The 27,216-nt window shown below is 40.9% G+C and overlaps 1 protein-coding gene across 4 annotated transcripts in view; it reads right to left on the bottom strand.

Moving 5' to 3' along the window:
* GRIA1 (glutamate ionotropic receptor AMPA type subunit 1) overlaps nucleotides 1–27,216 on the bottom strand; it is a 125,746-nt gene that overhangs the window by 18,895 nt on the left and 79,635 nt on the right. For 3 of the 4 annotated variants that reach the window (XM_062587658.1, XM_062587659.1, XM_062587661.1), the window contains 6 exons: nucleotides 26,805–26,966; nucleotides 25,886–26,053; nucleotides 22,082–22,186; nucleotides 19,793–19,903; nucleotides 18,643–18,849; nucleotides 16,178–16,548 (listed from right to left, as the gene is read on the bottom strand). In XM_062587658.1, the coding sequence (XP_062443642.1) occupies nucleotides 16,178–16,548; nucleotides 18,643–18,849; nucleotides 19,793–19,903; nucleotides 22,082–22,186; nucleotides 25,886–26,053; nucleotides 26,805–26,966 (1,124 nt within the window). The remainder of the gene's footprint in view (nucleotides 1–16,177; nucleotides 16,549–18,642; nucleotides 18,850–19,792; nucleotides 19,904–22,081; nucleotides 22,187–25,885; nucleotides 26,054–26,804; nucleotides 26,967–27,216) is intronic. The other variant, XM_062587660.1, reaches the window with a different exon arrangement.

The following is a 27,216-nucleotide window of genomic DNA, read 5'->3' as shown; positions in this document are numbered from 1 at the left end:
AAATACCTTTCTCTAATTAGTCTGGATGATGTGTGCTTAGGGAAGGAAGCACTTTGAAAAGGCACAGAGGCATTAAACAAAAGTAACAAGATAATGTCAAATACAACAATCTCTGCTGATGAAGGCCACTTTGAGCTGGCAAAATCCATTTGCATGGCAAATAATCACATTCATCTCCAGCTGCAAATTATATAGCTTTTCCTTCCTGATGAAGCTGGGATATTTCTGCGATTTGTTTCAATCCCATCAACTGCAGTCAGCCGGATTCTTGCCTTTAGACCTTAAACACCTCAGCTATATTCATTACTGGCTTATCCCACGGGGGCTGCCTGCTGTCAGCTGCAAATGGCTTATGCTTCCTGGCTCTGTACCTGGCATTAACAGGACAAAGAAGTAACTATGTGTATTCAGACTTGGAAGCAACAAGGAGAGGTGGGGAAGGAGGGAGAGGAGACATTAGCTTCTTTCCTATCAGAGTCAACTGGGGCAGATGTGGGTCTGTAACATGCACCCATCTCGTCTGGGCTGTTTCTGCTTCTGAGGCTGGACCTTCCTCCTTGTTACATGAGATGCCACAAGTAGGTAAGTGCTCACCCTCATGGACAATGAAGGAAAAGGGAAGAAATAAAAAGCTTGCTTTGGCTGCCAGCATGGCTAGGACTTCATGTGTCTGGTAACGGGAAGTGTTTGCCCTCACTGCTAGACTTACAGCTAGGCGCTCTGAATCTGGATTGTTGCAAATACACAGTAGTAAAAACCCTTAGCACATAGGCTCTCCTTTCGCTTCAAGGCCATGCTGTATCTAATACAAGGGAGCGCTAGCTGACAACGAAGGCTTCTGGAAACCTGTGCAATATGAAAGATAAATATGATCATGATCTTATAAGCAGATGCAATCTTATGCAACACTCAATAGCTGCGGACATTGGTTGAACATGACAAGTTGGATACCCAGCTTGGCTATCCAGCTTCTGAGCCAATACTTGTTCCTGCTTACCAGAAGTGGCTGGAAAGACAATATCCATTACAATCTTGTTTCTTAGAGCAAGAGAGAGAGCAACGCTATCATCATTGGAAACATTTGCAAGGGTGCCTTTGTAATTTAGAAGATAATGAACCGTTTCTAGAAGTGACTTCAACACTTGGGAACTAAAAGTCTGATCGAAAGCCAGTGGGACGTTTATGCTGTAGATAGAGCAGTCATGGAGCAGTAGATACACCTTGCACTTGTAAGTCACTTTGAGGTTTTGAAAAACTCACTCCAATAGCTAGATAACAGTGAATGAGTTTCCATTTGAGTAACAAACGGCTGGTTAGCTTGAGCCCTCACAAAGTTCATTTCCCCTCACTAATGGGCAGTATGGGGTTTAAATCCTCTTGCTCTGAGAATTTACATGTCCCCATACCCATCCAAGCATAACTTGAAGGCAATCAACTCTCTGCTTTGTGGAAATAAGAATTAGTGAGACAGTCCTCTGCAGAGCTAAGGTATGATGGAGCATACTGGTTAGTACTTTAAAGATAAGTCAAGGTTTTGACATTTGGATTTGTCTATTTGACCTTTGTGTTTATTCACATTCATTATCGTATTAATACTTGAGAATAGCAGGATTTTTTAAAAAGCAGAATAAAATAAGCAAGTAATGAACAAGTATAACAGTGTGATAAGAGGCTTTAATGAATGGCTAATTTGGGGACGTAGAAAATGACAAAATGGCTAGAGAGATGAGATGGTGTATTTTTTAACCTGTATTATTCCCTCTGCACTCACTTTGTCCTTTCCTACGTAATCCAAATAAAAGTCTCTTGATTTCTTCTTCTAGCGCTGCCTGGCTGGCTAAAATCACCCCATGTCCTCTTTCTATCTTGCAGTCCTGCCTGCCCTTTAGAGAACGGTGGCAAGAATGAGGCGTTCCTTTCCCATCTTACACTTGCAAGGGTAAGCAGAAAATACTCTAGCCTCACTAGTCATGGTGCACAGTCTACCTAAAATTAGAGTGTGTTGGGAACCAGAATTTCAGCACTGTGGAAAAATCTGAAATTGTAAATTACAAATTAAACATTAATATTCTCAATTGGAATGAACAGATAATGGTCTCAAATTTCCTCTAAAAATAGCATTCTGAATATTTTTGATTTAAGACCACTGAAGTAACCATCTGTTACTTAATGCTTCATATCCAAAAGGCTAAAAGGTATAATTTTGACACAATAAACAATTTTGTTTCTGCTTTCTTTTTAAAAGTAATTTTCGTTCAGCTTTTATAATACATTAAACTCTTACTTACAACACATATCTTTTAAAAGATAATTCTGAAATATGTTATTTTATATCTAATGGAAAAAATTGCAAATGACAATTAGTCATTTTCATTGTCTCACTTAGACAATGATTCTTTCTATTTTTTTTGTTGCAAAAGCTACTGCATTGTGCCAGTTGAAAACAGAAAAGAATTTTAAGATCCCTTTGTTCCCACAAAGTGATTTTTTTTAACGTTCTAGCCTTAGCATTGATAGATTCTTCACAGGAAAAAGAAAAGCATACGGCTAATCTCCCATTTCTTAAAACAAAATGCAATCCTTGATCAGACAATTTGCTCTTTGATCTTACCCCTTAAGGAAGGTAAGTGAAACCAACACGAGTTTGCCCCTGTTTTGCCATCGTATTAGCAGCAACGTCATTTCTCTAGCAGAATTCCTTTTTTTACAAAAAGATTAACAAGATCACCATGAAATACACAGGGCAAACCTTTCTGCAAAACTGTTTGAGGAGTCTCTGAGTTTTCTCCCACTCCCTCCCTCCTCTCCCAACCTGAATTCATTTCTTATGGAGAATTACACTTAAACTGACAGCGTTTTAATTAGAAACGCAAATCTGGGATTCTAAAGCCATAGTTGCTTTGGGAGGATTTCCCGGATTTGCTGTTAAATTCAATTCTAATAAAGGCTCACTTAGCCAACTGACATATTTGTCACTGAATGAATTTATGCAAAACTGCTGAAAGAAAAGCTCTTATCTGCTTGTTCTACTGACTGTGGGTCAAATCCACTTTTGGTCTGCTACCAACACAGATCCTCTGATCTCTGACACTATTCCAATTTGATAATGACACCAGATAATTTCATTGATCCGTTGGAGCACAGACTTGGTAGTGAATTAGTTGCAAATATTTTGCTCCAATTTTATTCTTATTTTAAAAAAACTTTCAACACTAAACTCAGTCGAGGCCAATGAGCTTAGTTTTTCTGCATGTCACAGACCATCTGGAATGATCGGTCTTGCCATTTTATGTCTGACCTTGATAAAAACCCTGATTTGCTTGAAAATTTGTGAAGAGCCATAGTCACAGGAACAAACCTAATCTGGCAATGTGGATTTGGGAGCCACTCTGGGCAGATTCACGGCACACTTTCTGTGAAGCTCTTATCCTCTTATACTTTGCTGTGTACTGGAGAGTTTTCAATGAGCTACCTACTGTTTTTCATGAAATCAGTGTGGTTATAATGCATATTTCTCTCTCTCTGTTGTATTATTAATTTTCTTGCCCTTGTTAGTTTGCATTTACTCATCACTGAACCCTACCTCCTGGTACAGGAGTCTGGAGTCTTGGCTGCAAAGCTGGGCTTTAAAACAGTGTCAGAAGAGCTCTTAGAAACACATAAGTGGGCATGTTTTCTCTTGACATTCTCATTTACTGCTCCCTGTGGTACAAATCAGCTATTCCTTCCTCAGCTCTCCTCGTTACTTTTCTGCAGAGGTAATGGTTGAGTATTTCAGTTTCCCATGGGTAATATTAACCAGTGAGATAGGGTAAGAAAGCTGAGGGTGTGCAGCTACAGGGAGTCCCATGCTGTCTCTCTCCTGCTTCTCTTCTTCTAATTTCCATTCCCTCAAAAAAGGAAGAAGAGAAAACTGGAAAGAGCTCCTTAAATCTTGGATGTGTGCTCTCCAGCTGGAGATGTGCCCTTCCTCCTGCTTCAAGGCTGGGTGTGCTGCTTGCCCACCGCACCAGGCTGACACATGGGAAGGAGGCAATGCTGCCTGTAGAGTGCCAGCAGAAGCCATTTTACAAGGGAATTCAGGATCACTTGCTCTGTAGAAATCACTACGATGAAACGTATTATCCACAAATATGCAGAATCTCCCAGATTCACCTGGAGGATGTATATCTGTGAGGCTTTAATCATCAGTCACAGTTTATTCACTTTTTCTTTCTCTCTAAGCTAATGACCTTGGACAGCAGTGTATGTTCCCTCTCCTACTGTTTCATTTCTTTGTTTGCAGAATACATTGGCACTTTTTTCTTCAATTTCCCTTCCTCTTTCTATAATGAGTTTTCCTGCTTAGTCAGAAATGCATCACGTCGCTTGTTGTTCTCCAGTCATCGCTGCAGTGCAAGTATAAGCATGACTACATGGAGTAGCTATATGCTGTTTTCAAGACCTTCACTTAGCTTTTTGACAGGTAAGAGGTACCTTACAGCCTAGGCAGAGGATTAGCAGCCAGAAATTTACCTTTTGTTGTATGGAAGGCCCTGCCACTTTATGGGATCCAGGGCAGCACACTTCATCTCTCTAATCCAGTTCCCCACTGAGTGAGAAGAGGATGAATCACATTTATGAACTTCATTTAGGCAGGTGGCCTGAAGCATAAGTCTCCAGGTGGAGTTCACCTCTGAGTTGCTTCTCTGCCTTTTGAAGACCGTCTAGCCCAGCATGAAGAGGGTGTCAAACCCAGATAAGCAGCAGGTAATTTATTGGCACACTAGGAATGTGCCTTCATGTGATCCTCACCGGCCACAGAATTCAACCCACTGACATGCAACCAGTACAGCTCACCAGTTCAACTAACATAGTGTGGTGTTGGAAGTACTATATGCCAAGCCAGCATGCACAGACAGGGTAGCCACTTCCCATAGACTTCAGCCAAGCCCATATACTACTCAAAGTATAAAAACACTCCTACAAAGCAGAACTGCAGAACTAAGCTCTGTCCCCCCAGCTGAGGGAACCACCATCCCTGAGCAGTCAGCATCAGCTGCTGAGATTTGACACTTATCCCTAAAACTGCAGGATACTACACCCAACTCTTCCACAGGACTGTTAAAAGGCAATAGTAAGAAAAGGGTCAGAACAGAGTGATTAGCTGAAAGTCTCAAGAAAAATAAGAGTTTGGCTGAAAGACAGAACAAATAGATCCAAAGAAGTATACTGTGACCCTCTTAAGTATAGGCACAGTGTGCCTCTCCATGATGCAAACCAGGGGATGTTGAAGGGATGAGCATTTAGAGAGAGGCTTGCTGAGAAACACGTAGTCACTTTGAGCTGCTTGGCAGTTCTGGTGAAAGGCAAAGTCATGCTTGTGCTGCAGTTTTGCTAGCTTTTACCACAAGGAAAAAGTAACTCTCATCTTGCCTTTGAGCAAAATTTTCACTGTAAAGAAGTCTCTCCACACATTTTTCTCACTTTGGTGACATTTCTTAGCTTTGCTGAGAAAAATTCACAAGGTGACAAGCATAACATTTTGTCAGAAGCACTTGCTAGAGAGCCCCAAGAGATTCATTACTCAGGAACTTCCTCAACCTCAGGTGCCCCCAAATTTAACAGTACTCACCCTTCTCTTTAAACAATGGCCTGTTGCGCTAATTTCCTGTGCTGTGTTGCTAGATTTTGTACTCTCCCTCTGTCTCTTTTCTGCAAAGTCTGCTTGATGCAAAGACTGTTCTCTTTAAAGATCTAATGTATTTTGGATTACATACCAGTTCTTTATTTTCACAAGATCTTTCTTTAGCCATTGACATGTGCTCACAGTTTAGAGCTCCCTTTCTGAGACTTCTGGTCAGTGTTGCAATAACCTAGTTCAGACCCCTTCCAGATTGCCTTGCCTTAGCTCTTTTTGCTCTGAAGAATTGCCAAGCTGAGGAGAAAAAAGCATTTTCGATGAGAAGAGTATTATCTGCACTAGTAAGCTTCATTCTGAGCAATATTCCTGTATTTATCTTTTATTTTCTCTCTGTTTCTGATTTAAAATGTGATCTCTGACAAAGACTGTACATGCATATTTTTCTCTATTTTCACTTTCGAGCCCTTCTTTTTTTCTACAAGGGCATATTGTATCCCTTGCAAAAATGGTGAGGAATGAGTGTCTGCTCTGCTTTCCCAGCCACTGTCTTTTAGGAGAGCTGTACATGCACAGGAATGTCCCAATCCACGAAGGAGAAATGTGCTCAGTGTTTCTGCACTATTTCACCTGCTAAGATCCATTTGACGACTTTTTTAAAGGTTTTGGAAACACTGCTGAGATAAAAGAAGCCCTCCGCCCTTTGTCTGTCTCTCTGCAGCCTGAGATGTTGCTTCTTACTGAGAATTCCAAAAAATGAGAGAGGGGAGAAAAATCTCTGCTGCAGGAGAGAATCCCTTATGTTTGACTCCTGCTCCTAGGCCCTCATGGATCCTGCTTCATGTCTGGCATGTATCCACAGTGTGCAGATACCTATTTTTACTACTTTTCTCACTCACAGTATGAGGACTCCTCTTTTTCCCTTTTTCTTGCTACTCGTCTGTTCACACATTTCCTTCCTATTACTTCTCATCAGACTTTGTTGGGAGAATTCATTAGTGTATATAATGTGCTTTGAAGTTGTCCAAAGAACAGTGATGTAACACTTTTGCACTTCTATAAGCTCTTTTATCCGAAGATCAAAGTAGTAAGTTATCGTTACCATGATTGAATTATTGCTGCTTAGCCTTCAGATCTAAGGGTAAGAAGCAGCTCTTCTAAGTAGGCATTAATCGAAATTACTGTATGGTTTTATTAAATAGATTGAGTATCCTAAAGCATGTTACTGTTTACAAAAACGGACACATACCTGAGCTGTATGCCCTTTCTTACCATCTGACTGCTTGAGTTAGGTGGCACTAGCTGTGACTCAGCTCCTCTGCTCCTGGCACAGAGGAAAGACTGAGTCACCACCATGGAGGACTCCAGAGGTTTCTCCACGCTTTGCCTCCTTCAACCTCAGATTCTGCCCAAGCATAGAAAGACTTTTGTACCTATTTCGAAGCATGACTCTCATTTCCCCAATAACTGCTGGGAACGCCGCACTGGCTTCTCAGATGTCCATCCTTCCAAACAGCTCCCAAGAGACATTTAGCTCCTCATCCTCCCAAAGAGGAAAATCCCAGCTCAAGATCTTGTTCTGTCTCAGTGCAACCAATGACTTCTAGAGAAGCCAGATCAATTTAGGCTTTTCCCAATCATGACAGTTGTGAATATACAAATGACTAACAAGCCTCCTCTGTGCTGGACCAAAACAAACTCAAAACGCCATGCAGCATTTGCTTGGCTGCAGCTTCTGACTGAAACAAAACAAACAGTGGAAGGAAGGAAGGAGGTGGGAGGAGGCAGGGGCGCACCGTGTAACTTGACTGATTACTCTGCACATCTCAGAGACTTTGGCATTAGGAATGAGACCTTGTGAGAAGAAACTTCAGTGACAGAAACCAAAGTAGCTGCTTTCAAACAGGGATAGTTTTGTATTTATTTGTACTTATTCATATTTAATTTGCAGATGTGCCCAAACAGTTTGGGAACCCAGAATCTGTGAACTATGCTAAAACTACTATTGTCCTCTCTTGAGAACATTTGTTCTAGCTTCAGAGCAAAAAGTATTTTAAAAAAATGACCATCAAGCCCATTCCCTGTGGCTTTAATCAAATCTTAAATTCAGATCTTAAATTAAATGTAAATAAAGTCACTCCTTCCCTGGAAACAGTATTGCTTTTTCTAGTTCCTGGTTCCTCAGTTACTAGGACAAGTAGTTGTGATGAAATCTGGGACAAAAGCAGAATAGCTATAGTAAATCCCAAACTCCTGTGGAAGAAGAAGTACTTTGAGCCTCTCAGTTGAAGGCCCTGAGGTTTTGGTCATGTCTGGCGAATTAACCAACAAAGAGCAATCGTAGATGCCCTGTGTGCTGGGAGCCAGAACAATCTAAAGCAAGGAGCTCAATGCCATTCAACTGGGTGTCCAGATAGTGTGCAGATGATATCTTAGTGCTGATAAAAGTGATGTACAGCATACAGAGGAGTTATTTAAACAGGGCCTCCCTGTGAAAACACACTCAGGGCTTCCCATCTTAGATAAGAGTATTTTTCTGGAGTGCCAACGTGAAAGCAGTGTGTGACAGGCAGCCTTGCAAAGGACATGGAGGTCATTCAGATCCACACAACCGTTATGCCAGGACAAAAGCACTTGGCAATCTAACCAGCTATCAGGAAGATGCAGCCATGTGCAGTCCTGACTGCAGCTCGGAGAACGCCAGACCCCAGCCGAGCCTACTGCTTGGGGATAATAGGTTATCAAGAAAGAGAAAAAACAACAACAAAATAAAACGTATCTCTGCTACTGATTGAGAATCAGCAAGTTAGAGTACAGGATAACAGGGAGTCCTCAGAGCCTCAGAGGGTCTCCTGTTGGAGTCAGGGAAAACGCTGTAAATCTCAAGCACTCACTGCACAATGTGGGTAGCTCTAGCTCACACTTTCCTGTTCCTGAGTTAGTGTACAGCACTAGAAACACATGTAGTACATGCCATTTCCTCATCAGAGGAGTGCAACTTCCCATTATATTAAAAAAATTGTCAACGTGCTTTGTATTCACTGAAAATTTCCTTTTTTTCTGCTCTTTACAGTCAAAAATAACAGAAACATCTATTTTGTCCCAAAAAAGAGATAAAAGTATTACATTGCAAAAATAATTTTAGTTTTATGAATCTGATTTTGGTTCAAGTGCTTGGCTTCTTATTTTAATAACGACTGGTGGAATAATTAGTAAATCCTTCGCTTAATATGAGGACTTTCAGCAAATTTCATGGTGTCCCCCCAGCAGCCTCAGTGATAAAGGCCTGAAGTCAGAGCTGGGGAGGAGTGACGACGTGTGTGTGACAAGGGAACCATTCTGAGAAAGTGGCTTGCAACTATCAACATTCAATAGCTCTGGAGCATTTAGAAGTTCTCAGATGGCAGAGTGTGGAAATCTGTGGGATTCATTTTTTCTTTATAGTGAAAATTGTATTTTCCCAACAATATTCCCTCAGCTAAGTATTTTCTCCTTCTGAGTCCTCTCTATCCTTCAGCATTTTTTCCAAATGAAAAGGAAGATAACAAGGATGACTATTTTAAAAGAATTTCCATTTTCCCCTGGCTGCCACATTTTGGTTGCCATGGAAGTGTGCAGGTTCCAAAGGGGACTTTTTAGTTAGATACTGTGCAATTTGTCAAGCTGCTCCTCTGGTGAGTCACTTTCCCTGGTTAAGTGCATTTCAGAAATAAGTGTGGTCATCAGTTCCTGGTGATTTGCAAAAACTACTGTTACCCTGTGACCTGATTTTTGTCTCCCTGGGCATAATTAACTCTGCCAGGTAGAGATAATTGCAAAATCATTTGGTACACGTTTAAGAGGAAAGAAGATTTTTCCAGAAGTCGAAATCCTTATTTTCTACTTTTATTCTTAAAGATCAACCTCAGTGCCAGCTTAAGCAAACTGCTAAAAATAAACGGTCCCGAGCTTTGTTCTCAAGGACAAGCCTCCAAGTCCCCCAGATTCACTGCATATTGGAGCAGGAGTAGAAGTGATGCTGAACCGACTTTGTCCCCAGCCCCAGCATGAGCTGCAGGTTGCATGCTGAGCTTGCAGAGAACAGATGAACTTCCTTCATTGCCAATACGCCCTTTGCCTGGAGACTGTACAGTGAATCCAGCTGGCAGCGACCTATAAAATCACCATCTCTCATGTCTCCATAGAGGCTTTGAAAAACACTGCCAGCGAGCTCTGCTCCCTGCTAATACCATCTCTCTCCAGAAAATGGTACCACCAATGCTCACCTCCTCCTTTTCCTATCTGTGTAGACTCACACCTGAAAGTCCCTTTCCCCTAGACCCTTCTAGGGAAAGGGCACACACACAAAAAAAAAAAAAAAAAAAAAAAAAAAAAAAAAAAAAAGAAGAAGAAGAAGAAGAAAAAAAGCATAAACTCTTTCTTGTTGCTTGTGGCTCTCCAGCTTTGGGGAGCTTACATGGCTCCTAAGGGTCTCTCTAGGACAAGCTAAATCTTGTTTAAGGTTGTAATGGGTACCACAAGGACTGGACCAAACCCACGAGGCCACAAAGAAAAGCAGATGCTTGGAGTGTGAGAGACGATGCCTACTGAAATCAAGAAGAGTTGCCAAAATAACTATCCAGTCTTGGCCCTCATATCAGGAAAGAATTAAATCCTTCTAACTGCTCAATGTAGTTGCTTTTAATTTCCCTAATTTCAAAATTTTAGCAAAATAAGCACCCTGTAAGTGTCACTTGACTAAGGACAGAATAAAAATAACTCCCTTGGAACAAATAAAATCAAAGTCCTCACCAAACAAACAATGAAAGTACCCCAGTGCAACTTGTTTCTGTTTTAGATCTTGTCTAGAACCAGACAAAATCTTGAAGTACTAGGAACACCTTGATGAAAAAGTGCTGCTGTTTTCCAAAATCTCTAGAGACTGATTTAGATAAAAAGCCCTCAAGAACTTGCAGTGCTATTTTACCGTTATTTCCACTAGCTCCATTGCTGAAGTCTCCTGTGATTTTTTTCAATTGATCTAAGAAGAAATGTAAATAAACAGGAAAAACAGCAGAAAAAAATACTCAGCATTAATTATAGGTACAGAATAAATATCATATTTGCTCTTCTGCATACTGAGTATAACAGAGTGCCTGCAGAAGAGGCTGCAATGAAATATAAGCTCAGTTGTATGCTGCTATAGATCAGCCAGAGTGCACTACTTCTGTGTCACTAAAAACAAATAATGATGTTCACAAGATGAATATAAATAATAGATTGCATCTATTGACTGGATTCTATCCAGCATTTACATCTCTCCTTCCCATCTCCAAGTGCATTCATTCATCACCAAAGCCAGCAAACTTTCCTAACTTGCACCCTTCCTTTTGGCCAGGGGTCACAATTCCAGCACGCACCACCGTGATGAGCCTACAGCTGGCAGTGGCGCCAGCGCTTGGAGTCTGCCGAAAAAAATAAGTCTCGTTTACCTCTTTATCCCAGTCAGTTGATGGCTGGACCCCATTTGTGCCATTTCTCTTTGCATGCAGAAAGCGCCCGCAGGTTTTGGGGCATGCTGGTCTGCTCCCCATTTTTCTTATGGTACCATGCCTGGGAGCACAGAAATTCTTCCTGCTCCTGCATCCCTGCTAGCAATGCCCGTTCTCAAGCTGTGATGATTTTCCATTTTACTTCATGCCCTGGCTGACCAGGACACCTCCAGCTCTGTTCTCAGTAATGTACATTATAATGAGTGATTCCAAGCTTTGTTGTGCGCGTACTGGGACATGGCATCCTACCGTATCATAATATATCATAATACGTTTCCCTTCTATTTACTATGTGTTGAGATCTGCATCCAAAACATACACATGTTCAGTTTCCAGAGTACAGTCTAAAGAGAGCTCCCATGAAGCTCTGTTTATTTTTGGAAAACTCTACTTAATTTTCCTGACATGGCACTTTTTGATGGCTGTTTTTACTGTGTGCTATTTATCCTCCTGTCAAGCTCCAGTGGGGACAGGACTCTGTAGCCAGCTGGCCAAAAAAATGTGTATATTCTATCCCATAATGTCTTCAAAGCAAGAATAAATGCCTTTCTGGAAGATATGTTTTAGCAAAATGTATTTCACTTTAGTCCAACATAAATTTTCTGACTCAGAAGAAGGGCAACTGGATTAAATTTAATAGTCTGAAACATACAGGAGGCTTCCTTTGGGCTTAAACTCTGTGAAGTAATGCACTTTGAGATAGAAACAGAAAATAGAAGTCCAAGTTGGGATGCTGACAGAAAAAAATGTGTATTTTGCTCCCTCATCTTTTTATCCTTTTCACTACAATTAAATAATTTATCTTGAAGAAATTGGTTGGGCCTATGAAATATTTGAATGGCTCATTTTGCTGCAGAGGAGGCCTGGAAGCTGAGCTAGCTCTCCAGTTTCCTTCTAAAAGGCCTCAGATCTGTCCCAGGAGAGGAAGTGGCATGAACAAGCTACAGGTTAGCAAGACCCACCTCTCCATAGCTCTTATATGCTGAGGTTATTTTAAGCTCTGAACAAAATTTATCAAATTGCATTTTTGAAAAATGGTACAATGTGAGTCACATTCACTTCACAGCCCTTTTGCTGCAGGCTCTTGCTACTGGCTGCAGGATATTTATTACCTCTGATGCCCACTCTGAGAATCTCCTTTCTGGGTCTATATTTCACATTTAACGAGTACTTTTGCAATTTCATGACTGTTTTCTGAAGTTTAGGTGGCACTTTGCACAGCCTAATAGTTTATGGCCTATTTCAGACTTTACTGATTTCTGCCTATAAATATGTACATGAAACCACTCATAACCCCAAACTGTTGTTTTTTCCCCATTCTGCTGTGCTTCAATGACCCAAAACATCATCTCTCCTCATCTAGGACAAATTATTGCACGTGGAAATGACTGGCTTCACCCATCACCTTGACTGTGAGCTACTATGCCCACATTTCAGTAATATTTTATAAAGTCCCACAGCCTCCAGTCTTGCTTGTGACCTTCTGGGACACATGCAGTGTTCTGGTATACTAATCTCTAATGACGCTCTTTATTTTCAGAAATTACCATTTAATTCTCCTCTGGCATGGCACAAAGAAGAGTGGTAGAATTGCTTGGAAAATTTGTTGATTTTTAGATTTGAACTGCATAAGGCTGATCATAGGCAGAGAAGTAGGTTTCCATATTGACACATAGAGCTCAGCGTAGTCATAGGCAAATCTGAGGTCTACCTGCTTCTAATTTGGCCAGTAAGTGTTTATCAAGCTCTGATGGAAACTGGTGCTGTGGCCACCACTTCCTTCACCTCAGGTCCCATGAAGGTGGATTGTCTCTCTGGCCACTCCAACATCTGCACCCAGCTAGGCTGCAAAGTGGTTGGACCATCATGGCGCTGTACCTCACTGGTCATACATGATGAGCAACTCATCATTGGGGTGAATTTGGGGCACTTTAGGTTGCTTGGATGTGCTTCTGGCCAGCATATTTAGGAGTGGATTAATGTTCTGGCTAGAAAATCTGTCCTTTTTACAGGATGCAAATCTCTTTCAAGTGCAAATTTGGTCTCTGTGAAAGACTGACTTTCCTGGGGACTGGTCTGAGATAGAAGAATGCACTTTTATAGGAGCAAGGAGTTGCTGCAAACCTCTCCACCTGCCAGGCTGAATGATGTGTCTGCAGTTTTGATCTTACATGTCTTTTAGGTAAACACATAGTGGCATATAGACTTAAAACAAACATGCTCTAGAAAAAGCCTCCAGACAAATTTCCCCCACTCCTTCCCAAAACAAAACTGAAATAAACAAACCAAAACACACCCCTGCACTTCTCCTTTCTGCTGAGGAGAGAATGACAGAACAGATGTGTAACCGAAGTTATTTATGTTGATTATTACATTACTGGAGAGATGCTGAGAGATCATAGTGATAAGTTTAGAAGCAACTATATAGAACATATATTGGAATAGAGCAGATCCCTTCCACCTGCCCACAACGTAGTTTTCATTTCTAAGGGATGTGTCACAGAAATCCTGCACTAGGTTTGTGTGAAAAATACATGTGAAATACAGAAAGAACTCAGAGTCTTTCTGTATAACAACATCCTACAGGAATTCTCAGTCTTCTGCTTCCTTGTTGCATTTACATGTCGCCCTCCACTTGCAACTATCACAAGAAACCGTGCTCAGAGTGCTGGAAGTTGTAATAATTCCAGTTTTTCAGTTTTCAAGTCCTCTTGCTTTCGAATACATGCAGTTAGAAAACGCTCTTCTGCCTCACAGGAATATACTGATTTCAATGAAATTTTAATTTTTCATTATCATGAGGATCAAATTAATGACATCAGAATAGCAACACAATCATTTGGATTTTCCATTTCAAAGCAAAATTAAACAACACTTCGAAGGGGTGATTCGAAGTATGTTGTTCAGCTATAGCAAATCTTTTAATTTGGATCAAAACCACTGACTCCTCCTCAACACTTTTTACTGAAGATGTTTCAAAATTTGCTGTTCTGTAAAGTCTCTGCTTTTCACCTCTCCACACTCCTCCCTGGAACAGAAACCGTCTATTGAAACGTCCCCAAAGGAAGACATTCTCCTTCCTGGGTAAGAATTATGATGACAACAATGACATTGAGAATAAAAACAGCAATAATCTGATCCTAACACATGGGACTGTGTTACAAGCCGGCAATAAAGTTGAATTCCATCTGCTGGGAGGACTTTCTGAGTGCCCCTGCTAGACTTCAACTAATCAAGGATTTGATGGTAAAACATATTCATAAAAGCTGCCACTATCAAAGTGCCCTGCAGGCTCTTATTTCCCCACTATCCAGCAACCATGAATATTTGGGCACACAAGTGTCCAGCAGCAAGGACACTTGCCAGGTGCCTTGCTGCCTGTGGGAGCTGCGCGAGGCCACACAATGTTGTTGTGGGTTGCACCGAGTTGTGCTGCCTCCTCCTCCCCAGAGTTTCAGTGCCATCGTGGCATGTGTGAAATGAACTTTCATTTATTGCATTCACCCAGAACAAATGGATCTCTGCTGAAATTTCCTTCAAATAGAAGGGAAACAAAACCAAAATTGGCTCGGGGAAAAAGAAAACAAAAGACCTCTTTCCCTTCCTCTTTTCTCAGAGCATCGCTTAGATGTCACTATGGCACGTAAATGAAGCAAACATTTTGCTTGTAGATGCCCTGTCGTGACTGCCAGTATCTCTGCTTTGAGTCTAACCAGGCCAAAAAGGGTCTTAATCTAAACCAGGATGGGTACAGCCCCAGCCAGCACATGTCCCCCCCCCCCCCTGCTTGGCCAGGACCCTGCGACAGGTCAGGCCAAGAATTCCCAAAGGCACTGGCACCTGAACTGCCCACAGGCCCTACCTCCTGCTAATGCAGGGAGCAGACCTCCTGGAGATGATGTGTATTTACGGATCCACATCCAAGGCCACAGCCACTGTAGATCCTAAGTACCTCTGCCTTTAGCACAAATCACTAAAGGTGTTGAAAACCTTACCCCGGGTCATCCCTCATGAATGCAGTCTAGCAGCAAGGAACGGAGTTCTCAGGTATTGTGGATGTTACTTTCTAGGAGGTGCAACTTGGACAAAAACACACTGCAGAACCTATTAGAGCCACGCTTATAGCTATTTACTTTCTATGCTTTTTAATTTTTGTTATCTTTTTGCTTTTTTATAAACAAGGCATTGAGAAGAAATGTGCATCACAGGCTACTGTGAAAGCCAAAATCTTTATCACAAGACTGGTGGGAATACAGCTTTCAAAAAGGAAGGATGGGTTCCTAGACATGATTTACAAGTAAATCTCTGCTCATGTGTCTATCACAGATTTATATCTTCTGCATTTCACTCAGCTTTTCAGCTACCTTACAGTATTATGGCAATTTTTCCAAGAAAAATTACCTATCAGTAATACATGAGTCTTTAATTTATACAAAGAATAACTGATTCCATCAAGAGGCCCTTTAGGAATGCTTTGGACTTGGGGCCCTATTAGACTTCAGGTGACTTACACACAGCTGAATTACTGACTGAAACGGGAACAAGAGGAAAGCACTGTACTTCTCTGACCTTTCTAAAGGCCAGTAATAATTAAAACCACTCAATGTGCTCCATAATCTTTGGCACAACTATACAACCTTTCACTGAGCACTTATTGTGTTATTTCTCCTTACTTTACTGAAATTTTAGATCTAGAAAGATCTTTTTCTAATGGCAACAAAATAAAACCCCTCAAATCAATTGTGAATAGATTGCTTTAGAAAATGTTTTTTGTATTTCTGTAAATTCCCCCAAAAGAACCTCCCACCTAGTATAAATTTAGAATGGCATTTTTAAATGAGTGTCATTTTGTTTGAGAGCCTAAGATCATAGCTGTGAGACCTGTGAACCCTTGGATCTTTTCTAAATCTGTAACTCTGATTCAGAAAAGGAAGAAAAGCCAGAAAAGAACCTGTTCAGCTTGAAGGCATGCAAAAAGATTAAACCACATCAATTAGAGGAAGGTTTGCAGGGGAAGGTAACCCACCTTGGAGAAATATCACATCCTTGCTGCATAAAAGCTCCTAGGGAGAACCAGAGGCTGTTGAATATCCCAAACTCATTTGTCTGGTCGTTGGCTGGCTGGTCCCGTCCTTCCTCGAACTCCTCAGTGTGCCACTCATAAGGGCTGAAGCGACTGACCAGGAAGAGGACCACGCTTACTCCAATGTAGGCAAAAACAATGCACATCCATATCTCATAAGCCAAAGGATCCAGAAAGGAAAAAACTCCTGGTTTGGACTTCTGAGGTTTTTTTATCATGATAGATATACCTAGGCTCATAAACGGTTTGGAAAAGTCTATAACTTCTTCTCGAACCAGAGTGATGGTTAACGGTGCCACAGCCACGTCAGCCCTCTGAAAAGGAGAGACAAAGAGGAGATGTGCATTTTGGGGATAAAATACAGCTATCCATGCCAGTTCCTTTTTCTTGATTCTCTGTTTACCTCCACCACCTGAGAAGCAATCAGACAAAATGAACTGCAAGAGAAATGTTAAAAAGAAGCGGTCCATAATATTGGTGAATTATTTCCATTTTATCACTACTGATTACCAGGTCTGTTTGGAAATCACCGCATTTTCTTTTTCCAGCCTCCTAACTCTTCTTGTCTGATTTATCCACCGATGTTGCAGTCTGATGTAGATGACTTTCACTAAAAGAGCCTTATCATCTAGGCATCAGAAAAGGCAAGGAAAGGCCAATTGCCTGAAAAAAGATGCTAGAATATTTACTTCTATCAGGAACTGCTTTTTGATTGCATAACTGATGTAAGAGAAGAGGAGAAACGTTCCAATGACACTGATGTATACTCTCAATTTATTTCACAATCAGTCTCAAAAATGGAAAGAGAAACTTATTACAATGGCTGTAGTAGCATCCTGTAGCCTTCCAGCAGGACAGGATGTACCTAGCACCCATATCACAACATATGGGCCTGGGCATGGATGTACCCTACACTGCTAGGTGGGAAATTATGCCCCCTCTGAAAGGTGGCTTAAAATACCACAGCTGGGGAACCACCAGAGTGAACCCATTTTGGAAGTACGCGGTGCTGGGGTATGACTAAGCTCCTAGTGCTGCCCAGACTTTGCTGTAGGTTGCCAAATCTCACTCCTGTGCCCATGCTCTCACTGCAGGCAGAGGCTGAGAGCCTACTGCCTCCCACGGCCGAGCAGAGCTGGGAAGTTTTACTCGCCAGGATTGCCTGTGTCCTTCCACTGACTATGTAGAGAGCCTAAATAAATAATTCAGGTTAGGCACTTCAATTTTCACACTTCAATTTTCACATGGCTTTGGGAAGGGTAGGCAAATTTCATTCCTTACACCTACAGGTGTATTTGGCTCAGTAGCTTTGTATACTGAGCTATAGCTCCTGTACCACCCTGGTACTGCAGAGGTTGGATACTGAGGGTAGCGAGTGGCTAGACAGAAAATGGTCTAGTCCCAGTGTTCAACCAATCATATGCTGAGTGTCTGAAAGTGTATCTTTCATTTATCCTGTCATTATCATGCAAATATAAAATAGAGGAAAATTTAGAAATTCTACCTATGTGAAAGTCTGACCTTTCAGTATTTATTCTTCCAAAAATAGGAAAAAAAATATTTTTGGAAATACTGTAGATAAATATTTTGACATTTCCATGGGCACAGGATGCGCAGTTAAACACTAAAACATTTTAATGTTTTATTGGACTTGTTATTTGCATTAACAGAGCTTCAGCCCTCAAGATAGCTCAAGCCCCCCTTGGTGGGAGGTATGTAAAAAGGACTTAACTAGGTAGCATAGAAAATTCAGTACAGCACAAATCTGTGTTTCCCTGCTTCAGAATGAAATTTTTCTGATCCAGTCAGAAAATAATTTAGGTTATCAAAACAGAAGTTTTTATTCAGTTTTGCCCAAGAGAATGTAAAAACAAATCAGTAAGATTCTCTTTTTTCTTTGGAACAATTTCCCCCCCCCCCTTTTTTTTTTTTTTTTTTTTTTTGAAAACTCATAGTAAGCTTCAATGACTAGTGGGTGAAAAATTAATCATAAATGTAACAGCAAGAAGAAGATATCCAAAGAGAACCATTTTGGTGTTAAGGTACATGTGTTCAGACTGATGAACCTTATTTGATGTAACAATTTTAACAGTTGGGGTGAGTAGGTGGCTCAATGTGGTATCCTAGGTGTTGGTTTTGGGGTAGATTCTCTTGTTATTTATTTTGAAGGATTTCTTTGAACTCTTCTTGTAGAGCTGAAAGTATTGCCGTTGAAAAGAAGGCTGGTTGCATTAAGCTCCAAGGATCCCTGCAGTACAGATGAATGAGAGAATAGTGGTAGCATAGAGGTCACACTGACAGAAGACTGGGCAGTTTGCAGGTAGGAGAAAGGCTCCCTTTTATTGTAGGGCTTGAATTTGTTCTCAAAACAAGAGTGAAAAAAACAATGGATGAGGTTGCAAACCTACCCCATAAACGAGTTCTCCCACCATGCCATTCCATGTTTTAGTGTCTGGGTCCCGGGCTCCATATTTCCCATCTCTGACAATCTCCAGCCTGTAGTGGTAGCCAACATGCTTGGCAATCTCTGCAGCGAGCTCCACGCAGTAGCCTTCGTATCTCTCGTTGCCTTCAAACTGGTTGGCGTTCTTCTTGAGCATCACATACGGGTCTTCCTAGCACAGAGAAGACAAATATTGAGCCACACTTCACCTTTCTAGAGATGCACTTCAGGCTCTCAGACTAGAGCACAGTGTACAGCTTCTGGTCCTCTTGCAAAATCCCAGCTCTGTGGTCCTTTACTAAAAAGCACGGTCGATATATTTTAGAAGGTGCTAATGGTGGTTTTTATTACAGCCTTTTATGTTTAGTTATACAGAATTAGGGGCACCTCCTGTTGTGATAGACCTAATGGGAATGGAGTAGCTGGTGGTATTTGGGCAACAACCTTTCAGTGCTGTTCCATAAAGGTTATTTAGTGCACCCAACTGGTGAATTTTTAGAGGCATGTCTATCTACGTGGGTACTGGTAGAATCAAATTTGCTGGGCAGGAGAAAGACCTAGAGATGTTTAACTGAGTTTGGGTACTGTGTCGTCTTCTCTATAGACTCACAGTAAACATTCAACAAACAACTTACTAGAATTTCATCAGTTTCTGCAGGGTAAGTGTATACAATGACACGATGCGTGATACATATATTACGAGGTACCTATTTTCCTTCATGATTATAGTAGAGATTTGTTTTTAAAGCTATGATTCAGCCTTTCTGCACAATATAGCCACTCCTTTCCAAAAGTACAGCCCCCGTTCTGTGGGCTAAATACAAAGCACACATTAATATTCCTAATTTACCTGTGCTGATGCCTCTCCTGTCTTGTCAAAATCTTTTGTGTTTCCTGCACTTACATGTGAGATCCCTTAAATGCATATTTAATTAGCCACAGCAATTTTCAGATACCTTTATGGACCCAACAGAAAACAGTAAGTGCTGTTGTTGTTGTTATTACTATTATTATATAAATCATATATTACAAAGGAAGGTATGCAAGAGGGAAGAGGGAGTCAGCACACCAGCAGATGGGGAGAGGGAGCACTGGATAAGAAGTCAAGAACTTACTAGGATAGTTGTGACTATGTAAGTCCTGTTCTGAAGACTTGTGGACTCATTGCCGCTTTGAGTATCCACGGCTGCTGGAACTAACTTCTCATCTTCATTCCAATAACCAATCTGCCAAATACAGAACCAGGACATCTCACTGATATTTCTTTCAAATATTAATCAAGTAATGCTAACAGGACCAGCCTAGAAAAGTCAGCTCTCTCTGCATGTTCATACTCAAACAGAGATCTCATCTCTTGAAGTTTTGATCTCTTCTGTCAGTGCGATCAGGAACTCTCTCTTCCTGCCATGCCTCCATCCTGAGAATAGCATACATCATATGCAGGGTAGCAGAGCGTATCTAACCACATGAAAACAACCAAGGCACAGCACCAAGGCACAGCACTGGAGAATCACTGCAATTTCCTGCACCCTTCTCACATCCCCTCTATGATGAATTCTTCATGTGTTTCTAGTGGTGAGTATGTCTGCTGTATGTCCAGACTTTATAGGTGGATCAAATGTTATCCTACAGCTGAAAGCCTGCGTGAACATAGGGCTGACTCTTAGGACATCTTGAAAAAAACAGGACAGAATTCAAGCAAGAAAAAAAACACTCTGGAAGATGTTAAAAAGTATGGAGTTATGAATAAAACTAAACAGTTGTAATAGGCAGAATCTCCATGTTAAGCTGTGCTTATTGACAATCAGGGATTTGGTCTGAACTATCACTGCTTGCAGGCAAAGCAGTGCATCTTCCTATCTTCAGTAGGAAGATCATCATTGAGGTTATCCACTGTGAGAGCTTGATTTTATAAGAGGTTTTCCATCACCTTATGTAAGTATGAAGTTGTCTGAGCTCTGCTCATGCGGAAGGGATTTCTTATCACAGTAAATGGGAAGGGGTATTAACACAGGGTATGGCCAGGAGACTGCTGATGGCAGATTAGAGATCATAACAATTCAAGAAGAGAAAAGCTCTACACAGGCTTCTCAATTCTCTTCATTGCACAGAGGAAAAGAAAAGAAGGTGAGGAAAGATCTTCCAAGCTCTGCCCTCAGGCAACATAAATGGAGACATGTATATTTGTTTTGCGCTACTAACTTGGAGGATCTACGATGCAGTATGCATCTTGGCAATAATGGATGCATCTTCTAAGTAAATATTTCTGACAGTAAATAAACAGCAAAATCAAGGAATTTAGCCATCCTGTTTCTTCTCCTCTAGACTCCCTCCAGATTGCCAACATCTTTCTGAAGTTCAGAGCCCCAAGCTCACATAATACCTCTTGTGAATACCAAGCACAGTAGGAAGATCACTTTGCATGTCTTAGAAAAGATGCTCCTTCTCTTTCTCAGTGAGGAATTTGCTTTTTTTGCATGACATTGTTGATTCATGCTTGACTGTGGTGGACTCTGATCTTACATCAGCTGCTCTCAGGGGCAAGCGTGAATCGGGGCAGAGAGAGTTCGACCTCTAAAGGTGGAACTGTTGCTATTTGAAGTTTTTCTTAGTTTCGAACATGTATTTTATTTTTCTGGGGAGTGAGGGAGTGCAGCAGACAGGTTCCAGTAAATGCTGCATTCCAAATTATTTAGTAGATGTCCTCTATTTGTAGAATAACTGAGTTACTCTTTGTTTTTCAGAAAGATAATATCTAAATGGGATACAACTTCATGGAGTCAAATTTTCAAAAGGGCCTGTGCTTCAACAGCCCAGTACCCCTAAAAACGGCCAGATTTTTCAAAGTGCCTACGATATAAAAAGAGATGAAGATTTCAGAATTTCACAAATAATTGTATAGCAATCAGGGCATGGTTAATAGGAAGGCTCATCACTTCAAGGAGAGCAGAATTAGGCCAACATAAAGGATTCATCTATATGGGTTAAGGCAGGCAAACTCTACTTGGCTATGCCTCTCTTCATTGCTTGGAAACGAAAAGTAAAGGAGCAAAATCATAAAGCTGTGTAGCTGGTCCTGAGCCAATATGTTCTGCTAGTAAGAAGCAGCATTATGGACTGAGCTGGCCAAGCTTTCACTATTCTGGAAATCTCTGTTCCACAGTCTTTTTAGCTGTGTATAGATGTCATTGCTGCTCCTGATAATCCTTTCGATATTATTATAGTAATACACCATGAGTTCTTCCTAGTGCTTGGCTTCCCCCATGTAGAGAGCTGGGAATACACTCACAGTGACTCTCCTTGCAAGGTTCATGAACAGAAACAGGCTTCAAGGCCTAACCAGGCCATAACACAAATGCTAGGCTGGTGCTTAGCACAGGATCTGAAGTCACTCTCTATTTTACCTTTCTGATCCCATCATGTTTCATCTCAATCACTTGCAGGGTGTAGTTGGTCCTCCGTCCCTTCTCATTAAACTGAACGTTGCCAGACAACCCTTCAAAACGGACCTTAAAAACATAAAAACCAATGAAGAGAGGAAACTGTTTGGCATTGCACACAGTGTCTTCTGCAGCCGTGAGTGGGGAGGGGCAGAAGGATGCAGAATGCAGTTGTATCCCTCAGGTGCGTGCAACAGTGACAAAATGTCTGTCCAACACTACGCTTTCAGCTGGTTTTAATCTTTACAGTATGCCTGAGAGGGCACAGGCACTGGCCATGTGCACATGTGAGGTAAAGCTCTTTCTGTTAAGACTTAGTGATCTGGTCCTGAGCTCAGCGAGGCACAAGAACGAGATCCCGTGTGTGAGCCCATCACTTCTTGGGTTGTGACACTGGGCTAAATAAACTCTGAACTCCTTGGATTTTGTGTCTGCTCATATTGTCTAAAACTGACCAGGAATCAGGTTTTGGTAAAAAGCTTGTCAGTCCAAATCCAAATCCAGAATTCTATTTATAAGAAATATGAAACTCTGGCCATAGCTCACAGCTGCCACTCTTCACTGGAAACGAGTCTATCAGTTTTAAACAAATTTAATTACCTGCTGCATCAGCCTAATAAAACCTGACAATTTAGTATTGTAAATGAGATTTGCATAGGCAACTTTGAGTCATAAATCTCTGCTGATAACACTGTTGAGCTGAAGAGAGCTGCTTAGGCATCACATCCCGCTTCCTGAACTTTTCCTTTTGGTGCAGCCATTTGGGCTGTTGCAGACGCACCAGCCGGAGGTGGAGAAGAGCCTACAACTGCAGTTATGACACTTGAGGCCTGAGCAGCAGGGAACAGGAATGTCAATGCAAGTTTGGGTCTCTGTAGAGACCATGTGGAGGAACACCGAGGACACCAGACTGTTAATTCAAAGTTCATTCTCAGTCCTTCCACTAATTTGGGGCAAATCTGTTCTCCCTGCAACTCGTGTGTTCCCACGTGTAAAATGGGAACAGGTATTTAGCTGCCTTTTCAAAAGTGATCTTAACTCCTCAGAATAAAGGTACACAGTGAAGAAAAGAGAATATATCATTGCAAAGGAAATCTGCTGGTAATCTGCTTAAGCCGTGTTTGTTATCCAGGTATTATCGCAAAGGTTTGTCAGGAAAACTAACATCTGCCTGTATTTTCTGAAGCTCCTTCAAGTCAAGAGGTATACACAGTGACATTTGGAAATACATTCCTCTCCCTTCTCACAGGGAACAACACTGCAATAGCACTATTTTCCTAAGCACTCCCACACCTCCTCCTTTGACGGCACCTTTGGTTTTCTTTCCAGGTCCTGAGCAACTCTGAAACTCAGGCCAGAGTGTTCCTGCTTTATAGCTTCATATACTAGTAAAGGCTAGTGTACAACACCTATTCCTTTTATGTGTATGGAAGGAATCTTAACCCTGTGATATCCCCAAAGCACTTACAAGGCAAAAGGGGTTTCTCCCCATGATGCTAGTCATCTACCCTTCCTCTGAGACCCCTCTCACAATTCCTCTTCCATTTGCTTCCTTGATCAAAACTGTCCTTTCATTAGCTTGATGCAGCTCTCTCTCATTGATGCACATTTATTTGTTCTGTTTTGTAAAGTGAGAGTAGCTTGCCCTTGGGATCAGAGGACTGGTTTCAACAGTGCAAAGCACCACTAAAGGAAAGTGGGCACATGGAGCTTTTCAGCACGTTTCTGTTTGGTTCTACTGCTGGACAAGCTGGAAGGGAAGGGTGCTATTGCGTGCCATCTGGTTTACAAGTTTAGTCAGCAACTGGGGACTTGCTTTCTACTTACCAGATCTGGTTATAAAATAAGATTATGAAAAAAATCTGTCAAAAATAATTAATCTTTTCAAAGTAGAACTGAAACCTCAATGGATTGGTTTAAAGTAATATTTTGCAAGCATCTCTTGAAAAAAAAAATCTTACCTTTCTTTAATAAAAGCATACATTTTTTTCTCAAATGTGTTAGATTTCTGTTTCTGAAAAAATTGCAGACTATTTGAAATTGCTTTTCATTTTTGCTCCTGTCATCCATGACTCCTTCCTACACTAAACAGAAATGAGGCAATTCAGTAGCTTTTTCAAGACATTTGATCGGAGAAACTTTTCTTTTAAACAGAACATAAGATTTCAGGCATTAGTAAATGGGAGGTGAAGAAAAAGCACACTGAATATCTGTAAGAATTGCTGTAATTGTGAATCTTTGTAGAATAGATAACTTAAACCTTCAGTCTAATCATAAGTTCTTTCTATTTTCATCTGCCTCTTTCTATAATGTAGTTATTGCTACAGTAATAAGTGCTAGGTGATTATTAAATTCACAGTTAAAGTTTCCCAAGGAGTTTCCTTCTTACCCTACAAGTTTAAGGCTTTTATTTCGATCATCATGACCAAGCTGATCAAACATTTGGGGAATGATAATTTTTCAATGGTAATTCTTCAACAGTAAAGAAACAAATTTTGCAAATAGTTCTTCGTGTTCATTAAAAAAAAAAAAAAAACAGTGCATTTGAGCAAAGAAGGGTTTTGAAATTTCTTTAAAGAAGAGATGAGGAGCAATCTTCAGATTTACACACACATAAAATTGTATTTTCCAAGCAGATCTGATTTTAAATCACCTCATAAGTAAAATGAAGGAAAGTGCTTGAGTGTTCATTGTTCATCAGATGACTTCCAAGTATTACATGCTTATTAGGTAACTGATATCCCTAATGCATCAAGGAGGAGGCTGATTTTATTATAGGAAGCTATGACAGCAATTTGCCCAAGGTCACACAAACAGCCAATGGCAGGCTTGGGAATAAATCAAATCCAAGCAATCAAATCACATGTAAGATTTCATTTTAAGAGACTCCTTATTTACCAGTAAACTCAAACCAAATTAAAAAACAAAATACTTGGCAAAATTTATATATGACAAAATAACCAAGTTAATTTTGTTCTTCTTGCCTTCATGAAGAAAAGAAGATGGGATAAGCTATATTTGGGTAACACTGAGCTAGCAGTATTTCCAAGGAATCATCTATTTTTGAAATAAGTTTAGCACGAACTATAAGAAAAAGGTAGCATATATGTCCGAAAAAAAAGAGGAACACTAGCAATGAATGTCAGTCTTGAAATTTAAAGAAATTCTGAAATATATTGCCTTGCTACATCTTTGGTAAATTTGATGTTTTTCCATCTTGCTATAAGTTTAGTTTAGATTTTGCTTATTCACAATCTTAAGTTATATGCAGCATGCAAAAAGGAAGATTTTTGAATTATTAAGGAATAAATTTTCTAAATGGCTGTTAAGACTCTTAACAATCCTTACAGTAGAAAATAAGCTGTAATTTGTGCTTTGAAAACATTCTGACAAAAAACAAACACAAAGCAAAATTCACATGGCTTTGACTTCCATTAACAGTCTGGAACTGAAGCCAAGTTCAAAGAACTGAAGGCGCTCCAAAAAACGTGGTTTGGAGTAGTGATGAAAATAAAAATAGGGACCTATGATTTCATGGGAGAGTATTGTGACTTTTCGATCTCAGAACTCCAACAGAAATTAAAGGAAACAAGGACACTCCTGCACTATTTTAGAGACCTGACTCAAATCTGGAAAGATCCATTCTTCAGTCTGCTTGAACCTTTTGGCATTTCTGCTCCTGAGCATCCGTCCTCCTCAACCCCATCCCAGCTTCCCACGTGTTACTGCATGACCGTCCCCGCGACGGGCATCGGCTCAGCATCTAACCTGCTGCAGCGCTCTCTGAATATCAATGCCTTGGCCCCAAGGGACAGCTGGGTTGGCGAGACAGTCTCCGGCATTCCCGCGACGGGAGATATCAATTCGCTGCCTCCGCAGGTTCTGAAACGCCTCTGCCATCACCCGAACGCCATCGTACGTAAGAGCAGATGTGTACTAGAAAGAGAAGGGGAGTTGCACATCGTTCGTTAGGGTTAGCTGCCCTCATGTATGTTACAGTGGTTCTCCTCTCGGCAAGTTTTCAGATTATTTTGTTCTGTTTTTATCCTTCCAGCAGCTCACTTTCTACAGTCGCTACCATCTTGTTGATTTCTGAAAGTTGGTACCTTGCCCGCCAGAAGACTCGAGAGTGAGAGAGCAGCTCCTGATGCAGGGCTAAGGGCTGCTGCACTTGACTTTTGTTCTAGCTGAACTGCCATCAAATTATGCTCCCTGAAGAGGACTTAACCTTAAAAGGCATTCATCTGTTACCTGAGTATTTCTGTTTGGCTAGATTCATGAAAATGAACTTCTAATGATATTCAAAATAAAAAATAAGTCACCATTTCTGGTCATACATGGAAACCAGAAAACTCTGCTTAAATATGCAAACATTATGCAAAAGATGAGTTTATTCAAGTAGAAATTTGTAAAGGAAGTGTATAAAACTCTAGGGTGAAATACCTAGATGTTTAATCCTTAGCTTTAAGGAGGATGAAAACTGCGAGATTAACTTGTGCATTTCTCAGCAGGCAGCAGCTACTGCTTAGTAATTTTCAGACAGTGTTGATACACATGGAGTGGATAAAGTTCGTAACAATATTAAATGACAGGGTTTTAGGAGCAAGAAAAGCAAAATTCAAGAGATCAGCGTGATCACAAAGGGGCAAGACTCTACCTAAATTAAATGGTTTTCTACACCACTTGCCTTTGGCCTCTTCCAGTCCACACGAGGATGTTCCCTGGCATCGTTATTTTTCCACTGCTGCATGATCCTGGCTGGAACAGCATCTGTGTAATTAACCAACTGGAAACCAGTGACATTGGCTCCACTCTCCTTGAATTTTGTCAGGTCGATATCCATGAATCCCTAGTATAGGGGACAAACACAGGAGAAGCTCATCAGAGGAGCACATTTTATTATTATTAACCTGCCTATCTATGAATATGGCAGCTGGCTTAGAAAAATCTCTTCCCTCTACTAAAAAAAAAAAAAATCCTGAACTCCAGGAGAAGGTCCATTTTGCAGACCATGGAGTGAATTTGCCTTTCTTACAGGCAACAGGAGGGCTCTGAGCTGGATGCATCCTGCAGTTTCCATCCACAGAGATGAACAGTCA

Source organism: Rhea pennata, chromosome 14 (genome assembly GCF_028389875.1).
Source record: "Rhea pennata isolate bPtePen1 chromosome 14, bPtePen1.pri, whole genome shotgun sequence".
NCBI lineage: Eukaryota > Metazoa > Chordata > Aves > Rheiformes > Rheidae > Rhea > Rhea pennata.
The sequence above is the reverse complement of the archived record's forward strand: the minus strand, read 5'-3'. Positions and strand labels throughout refer to the sequence as shown.